At 40.4% G+C, this 17,331-nt stretch overlaps 2 protein-coding genes across 39 annotated transcripts in view; one reads left to right on the top strand and one right to left on the bottom strand.

The window, feature by feature from the left end:
- The window catches only part of LOC109997360 (girdin), a 63,569-nt gene extending 59,244 nt beyond the window's left edge, over positions 1–4,325 (top strand). For 3 of the 7 annotated variants that reach the window (XM_065959518.1, XM_065959519.1, XM_065959517.1), the window contains one exon: positions 138–4,325. In XM_065959518.1, the coding sequence (XP_065815590.1) occupies positions 138–1,061 (924 nt within the window). In that variant the 3' untranslated portion in view covers positions 1,062–4,325. The remainder of the gene's footprint in view (positions 1–137) is intronic. The other 4 variants (XM_065959521.1, XM_065959520.1, XR_010667041.1 and 1 more) reach the window with 3 other exon arrangements.
- A 1,911-nt stretch (positions 4,326–6,236) lies between these two features.
- camk2g2 (calcium/calmodulin-dependent protein kinase (CaM kinase) II gamma 2) overlaps positions 6,237–17,331 on the bottom strand; it is a 61,519-nt gene continuing 50,424 nt past the window's right edge. For 13 of the 32 annotated variants that reach the window (XM_065959522.1, XM_065959526.1, XM_065959531.1 and 10 more), the window contains 7 exons: positions 16,243–16,297; positions 13,232–13,342; positions 12,651–12,803; positions 11,585–11,660; positions 11,317–11,411; positions 10,544–10,789; positions 6,237–10,014 (listed from right to left, as the gene is read on the bottom strand). In XM_065959522.1, the coding sequence (XP_065815594.1) occupies positions 10,557–10,789; positions 11,317–11,411; positions 11,585–11,660; positions 12,651–12,803; positions 13,232–13,342; positions 16,243–16,297 (723 nt within the window). In that variant the 3' untranslated portion in view covers positions 6,237–10,014; positions 10,544–10,556. The remainder of the gene's footprint in view (positions 10,015–10,543; positions 10,790–11,316; positions 11,412–11,584; positions 11,661–12,650; positions 12,804–13,231; positions 13,343–16,242; positions 16,298–17,331) is intronic. The other 19 variants (XM_065959539.1, XM_065959541.1, XM_020651815.3 and 16 more) reach the window with 3 other exon arrangements.

The following is a 17,331-nucleotide window of genomic DNA, read 5'->3' as shown; positions in this document are numbered from 1 at the left end:
AGAGGCTGGAGTCACAGATATATTTTGTATATCTGTAAATGGATAAAGTGTCACCTGAAGACTTCAATATTCACAGATTTGAATCAGTTATTCAGGGTATAATACTTGATACGGTTTGTTTTCTCTGTGCTCCACAGTCTGGCAGTCAGGAGAACCTCACAGTGGACTCTCCTCGCCTCTCCACTTCTTCTGAGCATGTGCAGAAAGAACGCACTACCACAAAGGGGCGGGGCATATTACGCTCCTCCAGTGGAAGAGCGGCTCCTGTCAGCTCTGATCGGCCACCTAAATCTGCTGGACAGCCGGGACGCCCCACCCTGCGTAAGGCGGAGAGCACCCGTGTGAGAGGCTCTGCCCCGATCCGTTCCAGCCTGTCCTCGCAGGGTAAAGCTACATCTGTCTCCGAACGCCTGGACTCGGCCTCCTCCACGCTGCCCAGGGCAAGCAGCGTCATCTCCACCGCCGAGGGCACCACGCGGCGTACCAGCATCCACGACCTGCTCTCAAAGGACCAACGGCAGCCTGTCTCCGTCGATCCCTCTCCTCCAGCCAAGGCTGGGGTCCGCTCCCAGCCTCCACCCAGTGAGTACCACCCCAATAGCACCAACGTTAAAGGACTCTTCGCCACCTCAACAACCACCACCCACCCTCTGCCCAAGTCCCTCAGCTTACCCTGCCATAGCCTGGAGGATCCCGACCTCTCCACCCTTCAGTCTTTCCTGGGCCCGTCCTTCACTGTAGAGTCTGTATTTATGGACTCCATCTTTAGTGAGTCGGCGGGCAAAAACCTCCCCTTCCTTTCTCTAAACCCCACCCTAGTGAGCAACATAAGCGGGCCTCCTGTTACAAATAAAACCCACCCTCCTCCTCCTCCTAACCCACACTGCATTCCCACACAAAACCCACCACCTCACAGCCAATCAAACGGCCAGATGATATCCAGTCCAGCCAATGTGAAAGAGTTTAGTGAGGGAGTTGATCCCGATCAAGTGAATAATGGCGAGCAGTCACTGAGCCCAGAGGATAAACAGTCCCTGTGGTACGAGTACGGCTGTGTGTGAGTGACAGGGAGGAATGACATGATGAAGAAATGACAGATCCTCCTCCTCCTCTGCATGTATTTATGAGAGCACTGTTCATCTCTTTGTGGTGTTTTTGTTTCGTTCTTTTCTGTTGGCCATGGTGCTGAGTCTCTTTGGATCATTTTTTCAGACTTTTTCTTTTCTTTGAGGTGGGACTTTGATGAATGTTCTTCTGGCTGATAGCCTTGACCATATTATTATTTCTTCATTTTCTTCAATTTTGCTTCTAACACTATATTATTATCTGCAACTTTTGGTTTCATCCTGGTTTAGGCTTAGTATGTATGTTAATAGCTTCAATGATAACTGAAGTAGAAGTATTGGAGATTCAGTTAAACACCTGAGATGTGTGTCAGAAACAGCTGTCTCTGATAGGAAGCAAAGCACTATGGGACATACTTTCTTAGAACAAATTGATATCAGAAATGTTGAATTTGCCAGATAATAGATTCACTCAACACTTTGTTTGTTCCTGATGTTAGGATGCATCACTGCTTGAACCCAGTTGCATCATTTGCTAAGTTGCACGGCTTTTTCTGTCTGACCTGAAATTTAATTTTGATTTCAGTGATCAAAATGGTCTTCATGTTGATCTCTTTTTTTTTTTTTTTCTTTTTCTTTGATGGTGTGACTTGTTTTGGGTTGTTTTTTTGTTTTTGTTTTTTTTACATGTGATGATGATGGTGGTTTTTGTTTTTGCTCTGGTGGGTCTCTTTGGCTGGTGACAAAATGATGAAGCTTCATTCTCAGAATGATGTCAGGGCAGGTGTAGTGGGGGAAGTGAAAGTTGACGATGAAGGTAGCGCAGTGTAAGTGCGACCAGAATGATTCTTAGATCTAGATGGAGTCAGTAAAGTAAGTTGTGAGTATTTTTCCGATTGTTTTGAGAATGAAGCAAACATCATTTTCTCTGAAAACTGTATGAACTCATCCTGATCTGCCACAATGGATATGAAAATGAAAATGGGAAATATGTAAGAATGGAGATAATATTTGATCATGTTGTTTAGACTGACAAGATCTTGTACAGATTGTAGTAATCGTTAAGTTAATATCAATGACAAGCACTGCTATATGTGCCAACACTAGAAGTACTTTCTGCCTAAAGATCTTTACTTCTTTATTTATTTCTGTTTTTTAACTCTGTGCTGGCTGTTTTAATGTTGCTTTACTATATTTATCATAATCTTCAGTTTATGCAGGTTTAAAGTACATGAAAATGTTCTTGTCACTGTCTACAGATGTAACATAAACATTGCCTTTATCCAACAGATGTGGAGGGCAGAAAGTCTAAAAGCAGGAGTGGGGAGCCGCAGCAAAGCTGCTAACCCCGCCCCCCCCCCACCCTCGTCTGTCTGCTACCATGCAGTGAGCGCATGGTGAGTGAGCGCTGCTCGAGGAAGGGATATGGACTGGGGAGGAGGGTGGGGGTTCGGTCTTGTCTCCATGGGAACCTAAAACATGGTGTAACAGATGTCATCCAGCCTGCCGTGCACTTGCCTCCCGTGCTTGTCTAAGCCCACACTACTACTCCCCCTACTCGCTGTTCTGTTTGTAGTCCCACCGTCCCTGTGGTGCCAAACGTCTATTCAGAGTCTGATGGGACCCTGATCCGTTTGGTGTATGGGCTGTTTCACCATCTCAGTGAATAAACGCTTTGCCTGTTTGTTTTGCTATATCCCCCACAAGAGGAGTTCTCAGCAGCTCACCGTATCCCTCCTCTGTGGTGCTTCTTGTGTTGTCGGTTACATCGACTGCTAAGTGTTTCCTACTGGCGGAAAAAATCTACCATTTGCTGTGTTCAGGCCCGCTTGCTGTTGCTGCATGGCTTTGGTGTAGCGCTGAAATCCTTCCCCCTTCTTGTTTCCTTGACAATGCATGTAGAGCCAGGCTGCTTCCCTCCGTCTCCTCCTGTATATCACTGTCTACTGCTACTGTTTCCGACTTTTAACTTTGTTTCTCTTTTCTCTCTTGTTTTTCTCTCCTGTCTCTTTCAACTTTGCCTCTTTACTTTGTAATCTTCTTCTTTTTTTTTTTCCCCCTATCTCTCTTCTTTTCACTCCTCTTTGCTCGCCTGGGACTCAGAGAGAAAGGTGGCCTTGGAGCTGTGTGTCTGAAGCCTAGTAGAGTAAATCTGATGAGACTTTCTACAGTGAGAAAAGATTGTACATCCCAGTTTTCCCTTTTTCTTTTTGAACACAAGGACACTTGAGTAGAGAAAAGTGGCTTCCTTCTCTGTTTTTGTTTTTCTTCCTTGAATCAAGGAAACAACAGAAAAGAACTCGACAATGTTGCAGTGACCTCTTTGTTTTTCTATAAAGAGTCAAATGTGGAAGATTGCACTGCCATGTGTCCTTCAGTGTGACGGACTGCTACATGTGCACTAGTCTCTGCAGACTAATGATTAAAGTGCCAACGCTCACACAACCGCCTAAAGGGCAATCTTAAACCAGATTGATGAATTCATTTTGGATCTTGACTGCAGCCGGACCTTCTCTTGCTTTACCTGATCATCAGATCGAGTGTTTTTGTAAATGGGCAGCATGAACTAGAAACAGCTTTCATTCAGGCTCATACAAAACATTCTCAAAGCATGTCAACACCAAACATTTCAACCTGCTATCAGACTCAACAATCACAATGTGCATGGAGCAATCAATCAGCCAATCACCCCAGTTCCTTTATCCAATCAGAAAGCGGGACAGTGTTCTGTGGGCATTTTATCTGCCAGGATGCCAACTGGACTTGGACAGGAAGCAGATGACATGCTGTGTGATATAGGCATCCGTTGCCTGCCAATCATGAGTGGAGGTTGTGTGATCTGAGAGCGAGAGAGGGGAATCATGGGAGTGTTCCAGGTCACCTATATGAAAGTTGGCCTCCACAGACTGACACCCTAAAATAGACCCATTCTGTTCACCATAGCTTGAATCATTTGTCGTAGTTTACTGAAAGTACACCTTCACGCATCGCTACCCATCCTGCTCTGAAACAAAACAAAAGGAAAAACACGCTCACTTCACAGCTCATTATCAATCTATAACAGTGTTGTGTATCTGCTTTTTGAGGATGTGTTGTTTATAAATCTGACTCGACTATAGGTGACCTGTGACCTGTCCAGCGCATACAGAAGGTGTGCAGATTTCTGTGTTGAACATGATGCTAAAGATGAGACCCAATGTTTTCCTCCTTTTTCACTTTTTACATAAACCCATTTGATGTAATTAAATTCATCAAGACTAATGTGTGCTCTTCTTTGTTATTTTTATTGTCGTTGTCTATTTCAAAAAAACTACAGACCCAAATGTTCATGTTATAAGAAGAAACACAGGGAGGCCTTTCTTGTCTTAAAACCGGCTTTAGGCGAGGACCATGCACACCCTCACAAGACAGAAAACAGTGGGAGACATTTCAATGAATTCCTTTCAGTTTTGCACTAAACTGAGCAGCTGTTGTTATGGAAGAACCCGAGACTGCAGTGTATCAAACATTTTAGCTTCTCAACTGAACTGAATCAATCATTGCAGTCAGTTTTAAGTACATTGACCCGCATGACCCACTATGCAACTTGGATGCAGAGTGGCTGACAGCTTTAAGTGGAGCAGCTACAGCAGGGGCCAACGTTATTTGGAAATTCTAATGTAAACCACCACCAAAAGCGGAACCTCTTTTGGATAACGGACCTACATCAAAGAGAAGCTGCTTACTTGAAAAAGGCTGTGGATATTGACCTTTCACTGCGCAGTTTTCATATATCCACTCTGGTGTTTTTTTTCTTACGATTTTGTGCTCATAGACTTCTTGAGAATCAGCAACAGTCAGATAAATCTCTCTGGTGTTATGAAAACACCTGTTAGGGTTGGGCAGTTCTTTTACGTACAAGGTTCTTGATGATAGTACGATTCCCGGTACAGCTGTTGATAACTTTAAACTCAGTACCTGGGTGTGTGGGGCTTGTAAAAACAAATGAACAAACCGAGGGTCATAAGATGTAAAACATGAAGGTGAACCTTCCAACTGCTGCGGTTCTCCCTTCAGTCCGTACAGAACAAGTTTCTCTCCTCCACACAGCTCAGCCTGTGAGCTACTGAAGAGACGCACATCCTAGCCTCGCTGAATGACGGAGGAAGAACATCTCCATGAACAAGAGGTATGAAAACATGGCTGACATCCTCAACACAGCTGAAACTTGAAGGATAAGTCTGAAACAACTCTATGCTTGCGCCTGTGGTTAATTGTCATTACCAGCCCCTCTAAGGCTTTATGTATAGGTCTTGTATGCTTAAGTTTATAGGTATGAAGGTTCCTTTATAGTCCACACATTTGTTAATAAGAATATTTGAGATTTGATAATAGGTAAAAGGTAACAAATGTATAAGTGCATAAAAAAACAATTGTGTGAGAAGCTGCTGCTATAATAGCATAATTTACTGCTATTAAAGTATGAATGAATCTTAAAAATTAAGTTTGCAAAGGTAAGATATCTTTTAATAAAGCAAGTTTGACAATTATAAACTATTATAAGCATTCTTTGACATAATCTATAAACTGAACAGGTTTCCTTTAAGTGCTTCTATACATCTTATCTGACATTAAAATGAAATAAAACTTAGTTTTAACTCTAACAAAGTATAATTATACCAATAAGGACCTTAATTTATTATTCAAGGAACCTATTTAAGGCGATGTCCTTAAAACAAGAAACGTAATAAGTAACTCCAGGGCTCTGCTGTAGGTTGATTTGTTTGGTCTTTAAGGCCTCCTAGAGGTGACTGTCAGTACAACACAAATATGTACAGCATGCATTTTGATTTGCTTACATATACATTTGAAATACGTCATTTTCCCATCACTGATATCTTGAGTCCAGGCTATGCGGTTGAAATTCATGTCTTTAAGAATATTTTGCAGATACTAATAAACAGGACATGAAGCATTTCATCAGTGTTGCACATGCCCTGAATGAAAGTTAATGGGGAGAAGATTAGTAAACTTGTTTTTCTGTCTTCTAAACTGTATACACCACATCGTGTTGAGCTGGGGTTTTTTTAGCTGCAACATGAGAAACAAATGATGAAAAGTAATTCACGGTATATAAAATACTTTCCTGAATAATAAAACTAAGAGTAACAATGATTAAAGGAAACAAGAGACTTGTTTTAAATGTATGATGTTTATTAACTGTATGGTCATGCAAAAAGTCCAGCATCCAAGTGAAACTCAAAGAGTATAGACATGTAGCCCCTTTGTAGTATAAGGTTAAAATGCAATAACTTTACTTACATACAAGCTCGGCTTCTGTGAATCTTTTATGCTCTTTAATGTGAGATAACATTGGCTGATTTTGTCATCTCGGACAAAGCCATTTCATAACCTGGAGGATGCAAATAACACAGATTTCCATTTCTTTATTAAGTAACAGTGAAAAATTACCAGAACATAGACATGCATATTTCTTCCATTTGTAAAACTGCATATAGTGTTGCCGTTTCAGATCGTGAATGTTAAGTTTCCCTTTTACTATGAAGCACTTCAAGGATCTTTTCCTACCCTCAGTTCACTCTGGTGCTTTTGTCTCATCAAATATTTCTGAGACATTTGAAGTGTTTTGTAAAGTGTCTATTCAGTTTTTGTTTTGCACGTTTGCATTTTTGGAACGAAAGTTTGATATGAAGCAAAACAACAACAGACAGCAACCTGCTCTACCTACTGTGAAATAAAACCTCTTTGTAGGTAGTTGGTGCGTTTAGCCCAAGGTTAACCTGCTTAAAGTTTACATTTGGTCACGTTTCCTATATACAGTTTTAGACTCAAAAGTCCATACCCTGTCTTATTACAATGCAATTAATGACATTAAATCTTAATGATCTTCAGCTGAAGCAGGGAGGTCACTCTGTAGTAATACTACGGCAGCAAAGAAAGCTCATCTACGTGAAATACTTATGAGATCATCATTACGGTTTAATGTTCATTTTTAAATGAAAACATCACTTCATTCATTGCATTAAAATATTCCTCGTCTACTATAAGCCTCAACTGGAATCTTTTTCTCAATGATATTAAGAAGCAAATGACAAATCAAAAACCCAGTTGAATATTTCAATGCATGAATTTAGTGATATTAAAGAAGTATTGAGAATTCCGTATTAATGAAATTATAATGGGATCAAAGTTTTCTTTGCCTCCATACGCTTCACTTTAGATGATGGACTTAACAGGCTTTCAGCATCCAGATGCAGAGCCAGATTGAAGATATTAAGTAATACGTGCCTGTTAACACCATGTCTGATGTTCCACAGGTTCAAACCAGGAAGTGAGCTTTTTAAAGAGTCAGTTCATCCAACATGTGCTCACTCACCTCCAGCTAAGCCAGCTATGCAGATAGTTTTGATTCAATGCCCAAACTGTACTTCTTCATCATCAGCGTTAATGTATTATCAGTTACATTTACACCACATGTCGCCCGTCTATTCTGCCTTCATTTTAATCAATTAGAAATGTCATGTTCATAGAACTTTTAATTGTTCCCTCCTTTCAGGGCAGCCTGTAAGGTTTAGTTGCATCTTCTTCAAACACCCCCCATGACTGTGTGGCACGCATAATGAAAGAAACACACGTCATCAAATCACACAAACAACCATTAAGTCATCAAAAAAAACATCACATAGTTTCAGTTCTGGTTTTCATCATGGGGTGGGGGGTGGGTGTGGGGGGTGAGTTTGGAGGCATATCAGATATTTCACAGAAGTACAGGTGGCTGATACAGGAGGGCGGGTCTCACGTGAATCACAACGATTTCTAAAAATTTGCATCAACTGCACCAGGGCACGTACAAACATAGATGATGGTATCTGATGATCTGAGATACTATGGAGCAGCGCAGCACACAGGACAAGACAGCAAGCCCCCCCCTCCCCGGTACAAAGTCACATACTCACAAAGTTTATACGACAGTGACACACAGATATGTTTGTCCTCTTTAAAGGGAGAATCTTCAAACTAGTGTGCTTTTACAGTGTTGTGAATCCAATCAGATCAGCCATAGGAGTGTTAGATTTTTTTTTTGCTCCTATATTTTGCATACAGTGTGTGTGGGGACAAAGGGGGCAGTATAAAAGTGTTGTTGCAGTCTCCACCTACTTTCATTTCAACCACTCGTTTTTTTTTTACAGTTCTGGAAAAAACAACTGATAAAAATATTAACATCAAAACACTCACAGCTACGCCATTTACAACAGAAACTCTGACAAAATTGGACAAAATCCTTTGATTGCCATCAGCTATGGTCCCACAGCCCTTTATCAGGCCAAGCCCTCTACCCATCATGCCTTGTTTTAGTCTAATCCTTCAGCTGCATTCCCTTTGTAACATGCTTTTTTTTTTTTTTTTTATAGTGCAACAACGTCACACGGCAAGCCAAGACGGACCACATAAAAACACGACCAGAACAAGAGACAGGCATAAGGGTGACATCATCACACGACTGCTACGAAGAGTAAGAAGGAGGCAGGAATGATGGAAGTAAAGGGACAGAGGTAGGGAGAAAGGGAAGGATTCAGGCAAGCGTAACCTGAAGTTGCAGAAAGGTTTACTCCGTCAGAAGAGTGAACACAACAGCAGTGAGTCTTAAGTGTCTGTGCAGAAACAGTACAGGCCATGAGAAGATCAGATAATCCATGCTTCACCTCAAAAACACAAAACAGATCAAAGAAATCTTAAAATGTTGGCATGGGAGTGGGTCTGAGCTTTCAGATTAGGAAGTAAAAGATGAGTAGCTTTTGACTGATGGCGCCCCCTGGTGTCTGATTTTAAACACGACAGGAGAGACAGAGGGAGGCCTTCTGCAACTTCAAGATGAGCAGGCCTCATGTTGTGTCTAAAGCTCAGAGGTGGCGCATCCCTAGAGAGAGGCTGGAGCACATGGGCCACGTGTGTGTGTGTGTGTGCGTGTGCGTGTGCGTGTGTGTTTACGTGTTTACGTGTTTACGTGTGTGTGTGTTTACACCTCGGGACAACAAAGCAGAACAAAAACACCAACTTTCATGCTGAACTCCCCACACCCTCAAAGTAACACATTTCCCCCTTTTTACTTCTATAAATATTTATGTATACATGATTGTATTAAATAAAGTCCCCCATAGATTAAAAATGATCAACACAGTTATTCAAAATACATAATGCAAGAGATAAAAACAAACAGCTTTATAACATGTCATACAAAAAGACAAAATCCAAATAAAGGTCCCTTCAGTAACGTTGAACAGCGTCTAAACCATTTTCACACCTTGTGTGCGTATGCTCAAAGCAGACACAAAGATGGCTGTTAAATAATGATATTTAGTAGATACAAGTTGTGCTGATCCTTCCCACACACATACACCTGTTAACTGTAGAACAAACAATATCTCTAAAGAAGTAGGCCTTCTGCTGTTTTCTGAAAAAACTGAACAAAACCACCACATACTTATTTAACTTGCCGCTCCATTCTCATTCACTATGTGTGTTAAAGTGTTTTCTGTTATAGATATATATATATATATATTTTAACATGTTAATACTTTTCCAGACAGCAGACAAAAACTGACAAAGGGAAGTAAAGGCCATGGGAGACAAGGACCAGGACAGCATCAACCCATGTTGCCCCGGAAACATGCACCATCTGCAAGAAAGTGGCTGACATCAGCCAGGCCTCGCCCTCATATGCCAGCGTTTGGACTGGATTGGTGTCGCTCGGTGTGGTCTGTCACTCACTCAAGCCTTGAAATATGCTGTTTTTTTTAAAGTCTGTTTTTCTTTCTCTGTTAATTTTTTAGATATTTTCCCCACTTTTGTGTTTTTAGAAGGTTCCAAGGAGCCTCTTCCTGGCCAGGATCCAGACACCAATCCGACCCAGAGGATAAATGCTCCAAACAGCTTTAGGGTTCAGGCAAAGCTGGAAGGGGAGAGCAGACACTAGTTAGTGTGCAATCTATAAACCTACATTACAAGAAACATTTAAAAATAAAATATCATCATTTATCCTTCCTGGGGTCAAGACACGGGAGAATGCTCCTGTACAGATAGCTCAAAACTTCACATAAACCAAAAGTACGCAGCATCAGCACGCGTTTGTCTCAATCGTTAAATATGTCTTTCATGTATTTGGGAAATCGTGTCTATCTATTACACGTCTAGTATTTATTGCTGTTAAATTTGTCCGTGAACTTTCAAGGTTCTCGTCCTAAAGAAAGACTCTAGGATCGTCCAACATATGAGGGAGGAGGATTAAATAATAATAAATCTTTTTGTGTCACAGCTTTACAGTACTCTTCACTTTGTAGCTTTAGAAGAAAATGTTGCACAGTAAAGAGGTTCAGATGATGTGAAAAAAGCATTTGCACACGACCATTATACTTAAAGTTACCATTAAACTGTGATTGCAGCCATCAGACTGTAATAATAGTGACGTGTTATCATCTTACCTGGGCCTGGTCTTCAGTTCAGGGGTGCAGCCGGCGCTCCAGAGCAGTGGAAGTGCACATTGAGCCATTTGGCATCCCGGCGGTGCCACACACGTGTCTCCTCCGACTGGCAGGAGCGCGGCCGGCCCTGGCTGTCGATGTACTGTGTCAGGCGGATGTATGCGATGCAGGCGGCCTCCTCGCCGATCAGATGGACGTGGGGGTTGAGGATGGTGGTGTGCACCGGCTTACTGTTTTTACTCAGTACTGTGGGGATGAAAATGTGCACGGCCACTGTTTGTTAACAGACATGTTAGGAGTCAGCGGGGCTAAGTAAAAAATTAAGATGGATTTTTCCCATTTTTGTAGCTTTTCAAGATTTACTGTCAGACATCTGTAAGTAGAATCCCTTCACTTCATCCATAGATGTCTGTATGTAACCTCTCTGGCTGTTTTAAGCTAATTCTAAAAGGGATTTGAAGACAGCTGAAGTAATCAGTACATTTAAATATGAAATAGTTTTCATGTCTGTTTTCTGTTTACACAAATGTCTCATTCACAGGGTTTCTGAAAAAAGGGGTTTTGCTCACTGTGTTTCTCTAAGAGATCCTATAAGATAAATATTTCTGTAATCATGATAAAACAAATGACACAACACTCATTTTAAACTGAACTTGTAGAAATAAAGGGCTCTATTCTACAGTTGCGTGTCCTTGGTTTCAAAGAGGTCAATAAAGCAGTACGATAAAACAATGAACACTGATGTTTATTAAATACTAAACTGAGCTACTCACAGTTCTCAAAGTAGAACTTGTGGAAGTCCATGCCCTCCACCAGGTTTCCGAGAGCTTCTGGCTCAAAAGAAGTCAGTCCAGGGTCACAGATTCTCCTGTCAGAGGAAAACATGAACATGTCAAATCTTCAGCTCCAGATGATTTATGATAGAGGTCAAAATGAGGAGGACAAAGATCAGTGTGTGTGTAAATCTCACAAAACATGTTTTAAAAGAAAAATACTTTTACACAAGGCTTCTAATTGTTTAAGCAGCATATTTAAACGTACGTGTAAGCTTCGAAATCCCCATTGTTAATAGCTTCAATCAGCTGCTCCGTCATCTTTATGATCTCCTGTTTACGAGCTGAAAATAGAAAAGACGAGGAGGTGCAGAGGGTTGGGGAAATCAAGAGAGGTTAAAGACTGTATGAAAAGGGTTGGAGCTAGAAGTACTTCACTTCATGCTTTCCCTGAACTTTCTTTAACTCTGACATTTGACAGAATGTGAACACAGCCTCTGGTAATACACACATTTGACATTTGAGGTCATCCTGTACAAAACACACCAAACACACTGTGTACACTCTCCATGTTCAACACAGAAAGAGCATGTGAAGCTGTGTTAAACATGCTAGACACTGAAAGCAAAAAGCATCTCCTTTTTTTTTCCCATGTAGTGTCTTTGGACATAGCCATTTTTATTCATTTAAATCACAACCAATCTCCAAAACAAACTTATCTTCCACACACTTCACCACAAACAGGTCACATGCTGAAAGTCAATTTTCTGAAACCAAAGACAACATCTGGAGAGGGAGAATCAACCAGGTAAACTAAAGAGCATTAAAATGTCCAACATATCACAGCTCAAAATAGATGCTTTGACCAACAGATGAGCTAAACTTTAAAACACAAATAAAGACAAACTTACTCATCCGACTCCAAAAGTCTTTCCCATTACACACAAACCGAGTCTAATAAGATTCCCTGCAGCATGTTAATCTCAAAATGCTCAACTCTCTTACAAAATCTTTTTTTTTTTTTTCACAAATTCAGAAAATGAACCATGAAAGAAGAAGACAATTCATTAGAAAGACATCACTCCAGAGAAGGACAAACTGCATGCAACAAACTCCACATCTGTGCAACTGTGAAGATAATAAAACATCAAGGATCATACACTTTAGATATGTTAAAAAAACTTTTTCTCAAACATGCTGCTGCTGAGCCAGAAAAGTCAGCATTACAACGTCCACACCTGAATGTAACTCTGTGTTGATAGAATCTGTTCATTCTCTCAAGTCTTCAGAGTTAGGAGAGTGGGAGCACACTGCTCAACCTGCCTCCAACTTACTCTTCTGTCCTTTGCTGCTGCTGCTGCTGCTGCTGCTGCTGCCTGCAGGTGGTGACAGAGTAGACTCTGGTTCCGGACAGGAGCTCTGAGCTGGACGAGTCTGAGGGACAGTGGGGCTGATAGCAGCCTCCTGAAGGGGACGAGCTGCAGGCACTCATCCCAATAAAATAAAGTTATTTTTAGCAAACTGAGAAGGTAAGTATGCAGCTATTGACACTGCATTAAATGTTGCTTATTCTGCACAAAGTAAATCAAGCAGTCATTAAAGGAAATTAGACTCCACACTCCAGACTCAGACATAAAATGGGAACAGCAACTTGTAGTTAGACTTTGGTGCCAGTAGATGGCAGCACAGGAGGGCAGAGGAAGCTAGTGCAGTAAATGGTGAAAAGTGGAAGAGAAGAGGTCAGATTATTTTTTTCTTCTGTTATAAATGGGGAGGTTTTTTTTAACATCAAAATGTCCTGTTCAGCTTGTAGGGGTGATTTGTTGCTAAACACTGTAGCTGGGTGTAAAGAGGAGAGAGCAGCACACTACAGTCAGAGCAGAGAGGTGAGTCAGGTAAACTGCTGCTGACTTACAGGTGAGTGGTGAGCAGCTCGGAGACAGGGTGCGGGTCTGCTCCTCAGCTGTGCTGCACAGGCTTAACACCGCACTGTCTGTGCTTGTAGACTCACAGGCAGCCACGGCAGCTATCATAACACAAACACACAAACACAGGCTGACAGAGAGCCTGAGAGGATGTTTTCCAACATCTAGATGGATCTCATTATGATAGCAAAAAAATGTTTGATGTTATCAACGTATTACTATTCATTTTAAATAATTATGTTTTTCTTTAATATTTATGTTTAAAGAATGTCTTTCAACTTAAATATCTTTAAACATTTTGTAGGACCAAATCCAAAAGTATTCAAACTGTATTTCATATAATAAAAACAGCAAATCCTATCTGTTGTTTTTTTTTTTTTTTTTTTTTCAAATCATGAAAATGTTCAATCCATGCACAGCTCATTTAATCGGCTTCCTATTTCCGTCTAGTATTGTGAAAACCACACCTAGATAAACAACACACTTCAGAAGGTAGGTTAGTACATAGAGCATCTTGGTGGAAACGTACTGAGTACTCACAAAGACAAACAGAAACAAGTAACGTCACCTTATTCAGACACCAGAGAGTAAGAAACTGATTATTGAAACAAGCCACACATGTAGCCAAACCTCAGGTCACTTGTCCTCCAAAGTGAATAAGAGAAGAAGCTTTGTGTATGAGCAAGAAGGAACAGAGAGATCAGCAGCCTGCTGCAAACAGCTACCACTCAATGCACAGTTATCTAAGCTAGAGAGCAGAGTGGAAAACAACCTTCATCACACAAGTTAGTTTGAAATTAGAGATCATGTACGGCTTTAAATGTTGCTACACGTCCATGAGCAGTTTTAAGTTGTTTCTTTTCTAACTTGCCATGGCCTTGGGGTAAAGGATGTTTTCTCAGTCACATGACCATTACAGACTAACTGTAATGACTTAAACTCTCTGCGAAAATTATTCTGAAGATAACAGAGGAGCAGCTTTAACAGATATTATTAATATGATTTAGCCTCTGAGGGTGATTCTGGCTTAATTTGTAGACAGTGGATATCCACATTATGGACCCTCACTGCTGCATACAGTTTGTAGTCCAACTAGCAACTAGAGACACATTCATAGAGTTTGAGTTGATAAAGCTCCATCAACAGATTTCTCCCCAAATCTTCCTCAGAGTTCAAAGCTGAAGGATACGTAACCATAAGATGACTTTTTGTGATAATTCAAACTTAACTTGATATTAAACATAAAGTTCAGGTAGGTGATCAAACTAACATGTTTCAATATAGCAGTTTGTCATATGACTCTAAATGATGGACCAAACTGTTTGTTTTTCTGTTTCAGAACGAGGGACATTCACGTCACTTTTTACTGTAACTTCACATGAGCTGTTGAATTAGTATAAGGTGCGGACTTCAGCTAAAACAATCTGATGTCAAAATGGACAAAATCACATTGATTTAGCAGATTCTTTCATCTGAGGGATCTTAAAGCACTGAACCTGAAAGAAACAGAAGAAAAGAAAAGAGGAACAATAGCCTCTCTGACCCATGTCAGTGATGATCTGCTATAAGATCAAGTGCTGGTAAGAAAGCTGCCCTGAGTAAGTGGATTAAGTACATGCTGGAGAGCTGCAGGTAGGCTCTGTCCTACTTCACTCAACTGAAGACACTGTGGGTCATCTCTGACCTGAAGACGACTAATTAAAGGCTTAAGTGGCGTGTGATGCCAGCATGCTCACACCAACATATAGCAACAGCAGAAATAAGGCACGAGCACACAACATGTACTGCAGGACGTGTAGATTTAAAAGGATACTGTGTTGAAGCCTTTGCAGGTCTTCAGGACGATAATGGGAAATACCTTTTTGATAAAACTCTGACTAAAGCGTCAACACACACTGCTGTGGGCTTCCTTATTAATTATATTGATCTTTGTTTGTCTCTTACTGTTTGGGCCACTTGGGGGCGGATAACGTCTGCGGCCGAGAAACACATACCTCTAATATATTTTTACTTAGTCTGGCAATCAATACATTTTAATAACTTCATACAGGAACTTCATACTAAATACTTTACTCATGTAAAATGACATTACAACTAAGACCGATGACTTGTGTCACTAGGGTAGGGGTTTATCCAAATAATACTTAATGCTCTACTTTTAAACTATTTGAATAACAAAGACTATTTTTTCTTACTTAAACTTAATCATCATCATCATAATGAAATGCATAACTGTGATGAAGACACTCACAGATTAAGTTATTTTAAAGGTTTATGTTTGGGTTTTTCATGTCTGTATTTAAGAGATAGAGATGTCTTGGGAAAGACAGAGTGGGGAATGACATGAGGGAAAGGAGCCACAGGTTGGATTCAAACCAGGGCCGTCCGCTCGAGGACTTAAGCCTCTGAGGCATGCGCACTAACCGCTTGCCTATTGGCGCCACTATGCACAGCTTAAATTATTATGAAATGTAGTAGCTGGGAGAACTGATTTAGAGCCGGGTTTCAATTTCTCTGAAAAAGCTTTAGCTCAGCTCTACCAAACAGAACCATATATATATATTAACGTATTTAAAGTTAAAGACTCTGAGGAAGAAAAAGCAGCTGTGACCGGCTGTTTGGTAACAAGCGTCCTCTTCTTATAGCTTTCAATAGCATGTGGTCACTTTGTACAGGAGATGAAAATCGAAAACAAAAACAGCCACATTAAAAAAGAACAGTTTGTTGAGATGCATGCACAGTGTTGACATCCACCTGCTAACAATGTATTCTCTTTTTTGTGGTGCTTCAGGGCATCTGTTATCTTTCAGCTGCCAAACTTGCTATACCCTAGCTCTCATTACAAAGAACAGACTCTCTTTATGAGATAACAGTAGATATGATTCACCTTTAATATACAGTGAATCGATACAGTGCAGGATTGATTCTTATTTTTAATCTAGAGTTGAACAAAATAAGTGAATGTAAACCCATGCAGAGTAGGTGAAAGTTTGACAGGTACCTTTCCTACCTTTCATCTCCTCCTCTTCTGTGTTATTGCAGCTCTCCGTGGAGCCCTGTCACACGGGAAAGACAGATGGAAAGAGAGAAAAGAGGTTTTGGAGAAAAAAAGAGAAAGCAGAAATAACACAATAAATCATTTGTTAATGTTTAAGTGAGACATGGTTGGGAAGTTTTAGACACTTTGCTCATACAAACACACAGACAACTTGACAGACAAATGGATGGGTGGACGACTCCCTCCCAGGAGCACAAACCAGCCAGGACAGCAGCACAGAGAGCCACATATATCAGAGTGTGTGAGAATTTACATGTCCTTTGGCTTATTTTAACACAAAGGAGCGTTTGAGTGCGTGTTACAGTAGTGTGAATATCTAATGACTAGTATTAAGCAAACTACTACACTAGAATAACAGGCACATGGCAGTTAGTTCCTGTTTTAGTAAAGTCATACATTTGAAGATATAGTTGTTAGTGTTAAAAACGGTATGTGCAGATGCTTTAGAAAAATGGAGAGTTTAGAAAGCAGAAAGGTTTTTAATACTGATGCAGAGCTGGCTAAACACTGAAGCTTCAGTGTCCGCTACATGGCAACTCGGATGTGTATATGACTTCAGGGAGGAGGGTGCAGCGGCAGACAGCTCCCTCCAATGTTTTGAAATTGGACTGCAGCACCAATTTTAACAGAATGTGTCGGAGTTACATAATGCTACTTTAATATGTCTATGAATTATAAAATTCTCTATATGAAAACAAATCTGAAAATTTCATGTTGGATTATTTTAAAGGTATAACAAGCTATCATTCATTTGATATCTGGATAAGTAGTATAAATGTTGCACAGAGCAGTAACAAGAGCTCTGATTGGTCAGTTCTTTTGTGTTGACAGGAGACGGGGTCAGGCTAAGTCCAGTTTCTTTTCAAGATTGAAGCATGGATTTATCATTTAAAGACTAAAAAGGAAATTAATTGTAAAATCTAATAAACTTTGTAATAAACTTTGTCTTACATTTATGCAAGAACTATTTTTGAAGCTTAACCTATATTTAATGTATTAATTGATTATAACAAAACATGGATATTCAACAAT

This window comes from Labrus bergylta, chromosome 10 (genome assembly GCF_963930695.1).
Source record: "Labrus bergylta chromosome 10, fLabBer1.1, whole genome shotgun sequence".
Classification (NCBI taxonomy): Eukaryota; Metazoa; Chordata; class Actinopteri; order Labriformes; family Labridae; genus Labrus; species Labrus bergylta.
Note: the sequence above shows the minus strand (reverse complement) of the source record. Positions and strands in the feature narration are given on the sequence as shown.